This window comes from Rutilus rutilus (genome assembly GCF_951802725.1).
Source record: "Rutilus rutilus genome assembly, chromosome: 17".
Classification (NCBI taxonomy): Eukaryota; Metazoa; Chordata; class Actinopteri; order Cypriniformes; family Leuciscidae; genus Rutilus; species Rutilus rutilus.
In genome coordinates this window covers 31,152,885-31,164,396 of record NC_140230.1, presented here as the reverse complement: position 1 = coordinate 31,164,396, position 11,512 = coordinate 31,152,885, and the positions used below count along the sequence as shown (strand labels likewise).

Genomic DNA, 11,512 nt, shown 5'->3' with positions numbered 1-11,512 from the left:
AGGTAAGAGGAGGTAGCTTAATGATGGGCGTTATTCAAGTACTCATAGAAAATCTCACTGGAATGCAGTGATCCTGGTACTAATTGCAAAAAAAAAAAAAAAAAAACTTACTAAGTGACATTGTGATGACAATTACTTGACTAAATAACATTCCTATTGTTGAAGCAGACCTGGATGCTCGTGAGGCTGATTGTTTGCATCTGTTATTTTGAGATTGTTTTAATTCACAGGGCTTGCAGTGTTGCAGTCTACACCCTCTGAGATGGGAGCTGCTTTGTAGGCGGTAATATGAGAGAAGTTGAGCTCTTTCCTTGATGGAAATCCTGCAAAACCAGTCTGTTTCTGAGTATCAGGCGACACTCCCAGTTGTGTATAAATTAAAACAGACAAATGCAAGCTAACAGTCCCTCCTCTGTTCTCTATTGATACATGTACGAAATATTGGCATTAGATAATTAGCCTGAGCAATAACGGTTTGGGTGGTTCAGGGTGTGGAGAGCTGCCAGGCTTTTGTTGTCTTTTCATTCTTGCTTTCTTAAGGATAGTTTATTTCCTAGAGCATGTACCTGCATGCAACCTGTGCTGTGACCATTTTTGCTGCGATCAATTGCCCTTTTCCAACCACAGACAGAGAATGATAGACGAAGAGTCACCAGTTCAGTTACATGTTTATTTGATAAACAGAAACATTATGTATGTTTTAAAAACAGATGTGCTGTAAAGTATACAAAACAATGTCCCATTCATTGGTCTATAGACACTTTAAAGCAAATTTTATATTAAATATTATGTAGAATACGGTGGCATAAAGGGAAATGGATTAATTCATACAGTCATTTGAAGAACCTGTTTGATCAATAGGTAACTTTACAACAAGTTTTCATTTAACTTTAATTTTAGTTAATGAATTAACTAACATGAACTAACTATGATCAATACATTTGTTACAGTATTTCTTCATCTTTAGTTAATACAAATATTTGTTTTGTTCATGTTAGTTCATAGTGCATTAATGTTAACAACTTTTGATTTTAATAAAGTATTAGTCAATTATGAAATTAACAGTTTAATAAGTGCTGTAGAAGTGGAGTTCGTTATTACTGAAGTTCATGTTAACTAATAAAACCGTTAACTAACAATATTGTTAATAAAGGTTTAAAATGATCTCATAATAACTACTCATTAATTAAATGGAAAACAATTATGTATTTTAATCAGTTACTTATTATAGAAACACAAAAAATCTTTATATGGTAGCTTACAAATAACTTTAAATCCTCCCCCCAAGCATAATGAAATGATGCTCCTCTATTAAAGTTTTTTTTAAATTGAGCATTATTGCAATTCATTTAACCAAAAATGCTTTTAATCAAGATTAACTTGTTTTGAACCTGGAACATCCCTTATGTGACAAATACACTTTTAAATGGACAAATTATAAACGGTCATAAAACGGCATGTATGATAATTAAACAAAAATGGAAAAAATGCAGTTTGTTTAGATGAAGTATTATGCTGCAGGATACTTTGGCTTGTATTTATTATGTGCAATCTTCAGTCATCTGTACACATGTAGATATAATCTTGCTGAGTCCGTACAATTAGTCCAGCTGCATGTAGTAGATCATGGAGATCACTAATGTGAGAAACTGCAGGACAGATCAGAAGTGCATTAGAAGAGTGAATTTTTCTCAAGGGCAGAATAAATATCCAATATATATATATATATATATAGTAAAAATATAGCTTGCATCAATAAATTAATCAACATTAAAGCACCCAAAAGAAGATAATCGTAAAAATAAATGGTAAATCATATAATAGACATAAGTCAATATATTGTTTGTTTCATTCTCACATAATTGAACATTAGATTGTGACTGGTGGTTTTCATTATCTTGTGATGTCAGTTTTTTTTTCCCCGCCAAACTTTCAAAGCAGTTTGAACTTTAAAAATGCAGCTGAAGACTCATGTGTTCCATCTAGAGGTTTTAAACAATAACATGTCCTGTGTGAATGTATAGAGGTAATTTAGAAAAAGAATGATTATACTGTAGCCTATGACTTACCACAAACATGAGAACGGCGAAACCGTACCAGCTCACAGCCCAGGTGTAACGGCTTAACACAGATTCAATGTACTGGAAGCATCCCTGAAATATCAAAGAAAACAAATTGACATAGAAGCACCCCTGAATAGGCTAGGCCTAACATAAAGTGAGGCGTCTAAATGTTTGCCATACAATCTGGCAGATATACTGAAAATAAAGATGTCATTCCACATTGCTCACAGCTGGCTCACCTATTATAAAATGTCCTGTGATTCATAGGACATTTTTATAATAGGTGAGCCAGTAGCAAAACTATTTTTTTTTCTATAAGCAGAACATTACATTTCTTAATCTTGACATAATCTACATAAGCCCAACATTATGCAGAATTATTAATGTGAATTTTTGTAAAGATTTTTTTAGATTTTTTTTTAAATCTCTTATAAACCTCTATTTGCCTTTTAAATTTAAATTATTTGAATTTGAAAATGATTTGTATTAGAACAAGACCTCCTTTTGTTGTGACACTAGTAGAGAACCACCATCAATGAAAGTTGTAACTTCTATTCCTGTAGGTCAGCCTATGTTGCTGCCATGTTGTCTTCAGTAAAGGTGACATGTTACTGAAAAGACTAAAGGCCTGTTCACACCAAGGAGGATAACAATAAAGATATAGTTCTAAAAATCATTCTCAATATTAACAACAGAGTTCACACCAAAGCTATAACGATAACGGCACAGAGAAACGTTATCGTTATCCAGCTGATGAACGACATAAACCGCCAATCAGAATCCATTCTGCTGTAACGAGCAGACAAGCACGCGCTTAGAATATCGTCCGCTGGTGTGGATTATAGTCATTTTTAGGTATCGTTCTTGGTGTGAACGTGCCTTGACGTACCTTTGTGTACATGGCGCTGCTCTTGCCAATGATACAGCCTTCTCGATCTTCCACCTCAAAGTTACTCAGTCTCTTGCAGCAGTTGAGGGGCCAGGGGTGTGTTGTGCCAAATGTCTGTCTGAAGGTAGAGTCATAGTCTAACCAGTCCTTCGGGCCGTCTGCTCCACAGCACTCGGCCTAAAGGCAGGAATAGAATAAAACATCAGTCACATACGCATCAGTAGAATTCTATATTAATCTATCAAGTGAATTCCAGAAGCTGGTCAACAGAATGATGCTTTGGTTTGAAAGTGACTTGAAACGAAGTTTGAATGTGATTTACATCGTTAAACTTTTGACAATTAGGCATTGCATGGACCCCTTTTTTTAATGCTCACGAAATGTTGCGACTGTGTTATTTGAAGAAAAAGTTTAAAAGAAAATGTTTATTTTTGTCACTATTGGTTTTGTTTCTTAAAGCAATAGGACTTTACCTCAGTTATGGTTGTTCAAAACAATCACTGATTTTGACAAGTAAGATTTTGTTGATCCTGGAACAACATTCCTATCAGAAAATGTAGTTCTTCTAATCCTACCCTCCCTAAACCTAAGATGTGATTAACAATAATGTCGAAGCATCTAACCCTGGTTGTAAGCCAAACTTGACATGAACTGTAAACTTGTCTCTCCGAAAGTACTGAGATTAGTACTTTTGACAGCTTTTTTTCTGTGAGTGAATTCCCTGACTCCCTCAGCCTCCTTTTCTTATGGTAAACTCACTGTAATTCAGTGATTTATTGATTTATATGAGACTACCAACCCATTATATTATGAGTCTGTTTATGTTATTCATCAGTTATTCTTTCAGGTTTATGGGAGGATACAACTGGTTTCTCCACTATCACAGGCAACAGAAAGGCATGTTGTAGCAGGTCTGAGTTGAAGATGATTGAACATTTTCCTTCCCTAGTATTATGTGCTTCTGTTTTAGCCACAACCCTTTGACAGCTGAGCTGACAGGTGGTTGTGTTCATTGAAAAGTCAAGGGTTTTCTGCTTACCTGTTCCATCACTCTGTTCCATGTCTGTGTAATATCTTTCCCTTTTGTGCTGCTGTCTGCGTAATATTGCAGCATCTGTTTCTTTACAAGGTTACTGTTCCCAACCAGCTATAATAAAGGAAAGAGGATTTTAAAAATGAAGAAAAGGAATGCAAAATTCTGAACCTGCTGTTGTTCCATTTTAAAAAGATCACATTTGATCAACATAATGAGAAGCTTTTAATGGGATTTTCAGGATAGTGTACAAACGACAGGCATGTAGGAAGAGAGAGCAGGAATGGGACATGACACAGACCAGAATCGAACCTGGGTCCCTATAGGTCCCTGGTCCAAGTGTGCCACATCTTTGATGTGTAAATGATTTGATTTTGTTTTACTTTTACAGTACAGAGAGGCTGGTGACTCTACTCACATAATCTCGGTTGGTCGCTGCTGTGATGGCGGAAGCGCTTTCGAACAAAAAGATGATGAACATTATGATCAGGTACTGTGGGAGGATGAAAGTTAACAGCAATTGGTTAAAAATCTAAATAATTCCTTCCTTCTAAATATGGTTGTCTCACTGAAGGTGATATTGAATAATAGTGATTAATCTCTTGTGTAAAATGGTAGGATTGCTGTCTTTTTCAATGACTTCTGTTAAAAACCTACCACCATCAGGAGTGCACGGCTCCTTTTCAGGGCAGCGAAGATGCCAAAGATGCATGTGAGGAAGAAAGCAAACCCGGTAAAAATGGCAATCCAGGCTGCAGCAAAGATGTCATCTTTTCCTGAGACACTAGATATGGGGTAGAGCTTATACCCATCCACTGCTACCCAAATGGCCACTGCGAATAATGCCAGTCCAGCTGCCTGAAGAGGAAAATACTTAAAAGTATGGGGAACAAGATATTTTACAGCATAAACATCTCTTTGTATTTATTTTTTTCAGACTTACAGCAGCGATTGCATTCAAGATGATGACTGCAATCATCAAACATGTCAAGACTCCTGCTCCCATGGCTGTAGTGTTTCTCTGTTTCTCTCCTGAAGAAAAATAAAATAATGGTCAGGATGGACATTCAGCACAAGGAAAAGACTCGAGATTATTTATAAGGTAAAAGCCTGATCTGTTGTGACTGAGTTGGGGTTAAACATTTACCACTGTCCCTATTTAATATCCTGAACAAATATGCAAAGAAAAAAGTATTTCAGAGTTCTCTTGGAAAAGCCTGGGAATATTAGGTGAATTTAAATTTCTATTTAGATTCTAGTTCTACTTCTAGTTAGAAAGTATTTCTAGATACTATAACTAGAATTATGAAATTAAGTTGGCTGTTTTGTGATGTATCAAATACCAATTGCAATAACATATTCATTTATACACTGCTATTTTCATGGTACTTCCAAGAATACCATGGCATATACATGATACATGTCTAAAAAGCCTTTTCATTCTTTTGTCTAAACCAATACATACTGTAAAAATGCAACATTTAGATTTATTTTTAGCTTTGTGAAATGTATTCATTTTAAGACGGTTCTTAAACACTAATTATGCACTATATAATTGATAATAAATAATCCAAAACAAACATATAAGCAAAAGCCTGTAAAAAAAAGAAAAGAAGAAAGTAATATGCCAGTAAAAATAAACAAATAGAAATAAGTAGCTGCTCAGGGACCCACCTGTTCCAGTCTGAGATTGCACCTGCTTTCCCTCTACCTGCTAGTATTCGCTTCACTGACTTTTGTGGACACGTTCATGACGTCAAACATATTTGTCATCTGTTGTACAGAACTCATGAGATGGGATGGGCAACGTCACTCCCTGTGTTTTCATCACCAAGTACTTTCAGTTATTCCAAAAAAATAATCTAGGGAGTTTCTACTTCCAAAAAAAATCTACATTTACATATGAACAAAGCATGTAAATAGTGGTACCTTGGTACACTTGGGATAAAGGACATTTAATTGAATACAAAAATAATAGTCTAAGCCATCAAAGTAGGATTTATGTATGTATGTATGTATGTATGTATATATATATATATATATATATATATATTATATTATATATATTACAGTGTATAAAAGTTTTTGTCTATTAAAATCCTACTTTGTGTACCTTGGAGTGCTATTTTTGTGTTAGTTCTAAATTTACATTACAAGTTGCCTTTGTGCACAGGAAGAAAATGCTGTCCCCTGCTGGATACTCCCACCCCTCACACCACATCAGCATAATATGCATTCATACTGTAAATGCCACAATATTTTTCATTTTATTAATAATACTGACTATGGTAAGCATCACTGTAAATATTTCTCATAGGCTACTTAGCATTGAACAAACTCAAGATATCAAATGGACCAAAGCATGATTAATATTTGATAATGGTTTTGTTTGACTTGGGCCAGTAAGCAACCGTCTAGAACGTCATAGCAACATACTGAAGCACTCAAAACACCTACATGTACATCTGGCTAACAGTGTGCTAAAATGCTCAAAATACTTTTTTAGGAATGTGCTTTAAAAAAACAGTTAAAACATTAGCATAATGTTGGCGACATTTGCATGGACAAGCATCACTCACATTTTCCACAAAAAAGTACAAATCTACTAAATAATTAGTTTTAAGGGTGACATATAATGTTTAGAGTTTTAAAGACTTGAAATTCTGTGGTGGAGTTGTGAATTCTACCTCTCCTGAAACTTTGGTCTGTAAATGCTAGGTTTTAAACTGAAAAATCAGTCAGAATTTCTAAAACTAATGTGGAGAAACTTTGGGAATAAATGGGTTAATTAGAGTTAAGTATGCCAAGATGCTTTAGCAAACTTAAACGCCCTGAGAACTGTTTACAATGTCGCCTTGAAACCTTGTCAAACAAAGTGTTGACTTTAGCACTGCTGACTGTCCTGCAAACACACTCATCCATAAGGACTTAAGGACTGAGGACGCGCTTTTGCAGCTCTTTTATTGTTCGAGACCAGGTGAGAGTTGAATACTGTATTATGTTCTGTTGACCATATTTTATTTGTGAAACTATTTGTCAAATTCATTCATTAGGCCTGTATACCATCGGTGTTAGCAGTAGGTGCAACGTGTATAGCTAATGTAAGCTATATTATGAAATAATTTTTTTTTTTTTTTTAGGGTAAAATTGAAGATGGAAGAAAAACTTCCAAATGAAAAAGTGAAATATTTGCTTGCCCCATGGAGGTTTTCCTTCAGGGCACCTGGATTCGAAAATAGGCTGGTGGCGGCTCTACGACTGTTTGAGCATTTCCCTTTAGATATAGCTGTGACCGGAGGAACCCAGGAGGCTAACGCTCAGCTGGTTTCTGCAATCTGTGGGGAGGATGAGGAAATTGAAGAGGAGGAATGGGATACTGATGATGAAGAGGAAGAAGAAACAGATGAGGAAAAATCAGATGAAGACAGGGAAGAAGATGAAAGTGTAGATGAGGAACATAGTATAACGTCTAAGTTAAACACTAACCACCAGAGCAGCAGGGAGAAACATGTACGGATATTGGATCATACAGAATATATTGGTAGTGGCAATCCTGATTTCGACTCTGTGATTTTACACCATCAAATACCAAATGTTCGTGTATGGACTGTGCAGGGCCATCCAACTTCAAATTCCATTATTAAGCAGACCAACCAGCAGTATGACTCCACATGCTACGATGTTCTGGTGGTTCTCACTACAAAACGTCACAAGGAGGACCACATGTGGCTCAAAATGGAATTGCATGACAGACATCAGTCTCTTTTTCTGGTTCAAGCTGAGCAGGATTGGGACGTAGTTGAGGAGAAGCCTACAGGGCCGTGCATGACCTGCGCCTGGGAACGAATGAGAGCTCGCAACCTGGAGTTGCAGAAGAGAAGGAAAGATGCATTTGGAGAGATGGCTGATTCAACAGATAGCCAGAGTCCTTCTGACGCCTCCCAAGATCCGGAATTAGTGAAGATGAAGGATATTGCCGGCGTGCTTGCTGAAGCCCTGCCTGAACTTCGGAAGAAAGCTTTTAGTCAGTTTCTGGTGGCGATTACAAAGGAACTTCGGGTTCCTAAGTTGTTGACTGATGACACACAGTAAGTCAACTTCCTTGTGTTTTGAAATGTTTGATGTTGTCATGTGACACAAATTGATTTTCAATATGTTTTGTTGGTCCTGGAACAAAAATCCTGTCAAAAAGATAAATTCTAATCCAAATCTATCCATAACCCGACCCTTAAACTAGAGGTTAAAGATAGGATGATAAAAATGGCGTACTGCAGCCTTAGCCCTTAACCTAACCATGAAATCTAATTGGTTGTCTGGAATGATGTTCTAGAAACAATGATGTTTTGTTAGTCCTGGAACAATAATAAATAAATTATAACCCAATCCCTACCTCTAATCCAAACCTAACAATAACCTAACCCAGGGGTTGTCCAGTTCTGCTCCTGAAAGGCCGATGTCCTTCCCTGCTTCAATACACCTACCTGAAAATTTCTAGTAGAGGTCCTGGTGCCTCATTTCAGAAAAGCAACCATTACATTTCAAAGTAAGAAAGAAATGACAGTAATTTACACATCACAAAGAACGGCAGTCAATTTAAAAATAATTACTTGTTTAAAATGAAACCTCAATGCAAATGCACCTGACAAATGCGATCTCCAGAGGACACAACGGCTGCGTCCGAAACTTGTGGCAGTGCCTTTTGCCTCGTCATAAGACAATGACTTTGCAGGCAGTGTTTGTGCATGAAGGTACCTCAGTCACAAAACTGATTTCGGAGGGTAACTGTTTAATGATCTACAGCAAAATAGAGTGAGCTTTGGTGATAACTAAGAGAATATTTCATTACTACAATAGTAAATTCTCGCTAGAAATGACATCAAAAGTGAACAACGTTGGTCAAAAGCTTACACTTACACGCAAACTAACCAGCAACTGCAACGTTCAGATGGCATCTTTGTGTCTACAGACGGTTCAAAACGCTGCTGGCAGATGAAGGCTGATCACATTTCACCCATTCTCATCTTGCTAAATAAGCTAAATAATCAAGCACTGTCTTATCTTTTAGAAACAATTTCCATCCATAAACCAAATAAGTCCTTGAGATCCTGTAATCTTGGTCTCCTTTCCGTTCCTAGAACTAGGCTCCACTTCAGAGGTGATCGAGCCTTCACTGTTGTTCCATGTCCTAGTCTATGGAATCATTTTCCAATTTCGGTTAGAACTTCTTCACCTAAAAAGTTACAATAGTTAAAGCACCTATTATCAATAGCTTTCAACCATTTTTTTCTTGTGTTGTTTTGTGTATTTCTCAGATTTTAGTTGCATTGTACAGCACTTTAGGTCAACCATGAGTTGTGTTAAAAGTGCTTTATAAATAAAGAAAAAGGACATGCATTTCAAACATGGGCTGCTGGTGTCCTTGTGTCCTTGCTAGGCTGATTAACTTCTTTAATTGGATAGTTACCTCGCTCAACCAGCTTCATTAGGAAATCTGTGTTGGTCCACTAGTTTACTTTAGTTGTAAACAAGCTCTAACTGGCATCAGACAGCCTGAACTAGCATGACAATTTCTTCGTTCATGAATATTTACGTTTATCTAACAAATTCTGTGTCTACATTTAGTTGAAGCATAATGGTTAGAGAGTCAGACTGGTAAACCGAAAGTTGCAGGTTCGATTCGCAATACCGGCAGAAAACGACTTAAGCAAGGCACCTAACGCCCAATTGCTCCCCAGGCGCCTCAGCAAAAATGGCTGCCGACTGCTCCGGGTGTGTGTGTCCACGGTTTGTAGTGTGTGTGTGTGTGTGTGTTCACTACTCACTGCTGCTAAGTGAGTAGTGAACACTTTTTAAAAAAAATTAAAAAGATGATTTTTTTGTGCACTAACTTGGATGGGTTAAATGCAGAGGACAAATTCCGAGTATGGGTTACCATACTTGGCCTTCACATGCCTTCACATGTCATTTATCTAACAAATTCACTACATTTGCTTCTCAGGTTTATAGTTTCTACTGCTTTGAAGTACAGGAAGATAAACCAGGATGATCTTGATCAGATCTCCATGCTCTCACAGCTGAGAGATCTTACAGACAATCCCTCCAAGCTTCAGGCAATCCTTGCAGCTCTCGATCACTTCCGCCTGGATATCGGTGTGCTGGGTGAGACGGGCTGTGGTAGCTCCAGCCTGGTCAATGCCCTCTTGGGCCTGGAGAACGGTGATGAACGAGCTGCCTCAACCGGTGTCATTGAAATCACCAAAGAGGCTGTGGAGTATCCCTACCCTGAGTCCCCCAACGTCCGTCTTTGGGACCTTCCTGGGCTTGGAAAAATAAGTGATCTTGAAAGCCTGTCCTCTGCGTCCAGCTCTTCTAAAGCTCAACAAGTAGCATCTGTGCTCGGTTTGTGTGATGTATACATACTGGTGTCTTCTTCAAGGCTTAGATTGGGAGCCATAGAGTTGTTGCAGCAAGCGTCCTCCCTGGGGAAAGAGTGTTACCTGGTGGTTTCCATGGCGGACTTGATTGAGGAAAAGTCTGTTGTGGAGGTGAGGCAATGGAGTGAGGTAGTCTTGGGTAAACTGGGTCTCCAGCAGAGCTTGTTTCTGGTGTCTGCTCACCACCCAGAAACCTTGGACTTACCCAGGCTAAAAGAGACATTGAATTCAGCCTTTCCAAGTCATAAGAAAGTCGCTTTTGCCAGATATGTATCAAAGCAACTGGATGGAGATGTTTTCTGGAAAAGATCGGATTCTTGCAAATCTATGTAAATAATTAAGTAGTAAATAGTAATTAAATAGTAAAAAGAACTATATTCCCATGCTCACGCATGTTTTATTTGGGAGGTTTTTCTATTTGTTTAACAACTCATCACTCTCCAAACATTTTCAACCCTAAATGAGAACCACCCTATTCAGATCCAACTAAAGTGTTTTTTGCATGTGCTGTTATTATTATTTTCACTTTTTTATTTTTCAGGCTAATCATATTTTCCTAAATTCTTTTGTTTAGGCATATATTTTAAATATATATATTTACCTGTACTCATTTAGATTATTTTTTTGGGACAAAATCCTGCGCACTACCAGATTTGCAAAATCTTACACTATTTAATGCAATTAGGCGATGCTGTAAATATTGTAAATTTTTGCAAATTAAGGTTGTCCATGGGATTTTTGTTTTTTCTTCCCCATTTATGATATTGGTTGAAAAATGTCAGGTTTGTAAAACTTGTAAAATGTAAAAGCTCACGTAAAACCTGTCTCTTGTGATATTCTGGTCTGTAGATATGTCTTGGGTTTCTTTTGCCTATTTTATATTTTATTTTATTTTAGTTCAACCGCAAATCTGATCATAAATAATAATGCCTCTTTCTCCAATAAGCAACGCGGTGAGAGGTGTCATTTATGTATGTAGCACAAATGGTGCGGGAAAATGTATGCTGAAGTTTTATACTTGGGGTTTGGGGTTTAGAATGACTTTTTAAATGACCAAATAACCAAAAGTGAATTTTCAACACCACAAGTGCTC

General features: G+C 37.1%; 1 protein-coding gene across 1 annotated transcript; it reads right to left on the bottom strand.

Annotated features, from left to right (window-relative positions):
- Positions 1–95: 95 nt before the first annotated feature.
- upk1a (uroplakin 1a) lies at positions 96–5,831 on the bottom strand. The gene is made up of 8 exons (XM_084385452.1): positions 5,660–5,831; positions 4,929–5,017; positions 4,643–4,843; positions 4,404–4,478; positions 3,992–4,099; positions 2,953–3,129; positions 2,070–2,153; positions 96–1,649 (listed from the first exon to the last, which is right to left on the bottom strand). Exons 2-8 carry the CDS (start codon positions 4,989–4,991, stop codon positions 1,602–1,604), a joined length of 756 nt encoding a protein of 251 aa, XP_084241578.1. The 5' UTR covers positions 4,992–5,017; positions 5,660–5,831; the 3' UTR covers positions 96–1,601.
- Positions 5,832–11,512: the final 5,681 nt, after the last annotated feature.

Bases quoted from the DNA above. Each gene is read 5' to 3' on its own strand.
- upk1a (XM_084385452.1), bottom strand. From the start codon at position 4,991: ATGGGAGCAGGAGTCTTGACATGTTTGATGATTGCAGTCATCATCTTG. The intron at 4,479-4,642 runs GTAGGTTTTTAA...ATCCTCCCACAG, and splicing joins GCCGTGCACTCCTGATGGTG to TACCTGATCATAATGTTCAT. The intron at 3,130-3,991 runs GTAAGCAGAAAA...TCCTGCCTTTAG, and splicing joins GGAACAGAGTGATGGAACAG to GCCGAGTGCTGTGGAGCAGA.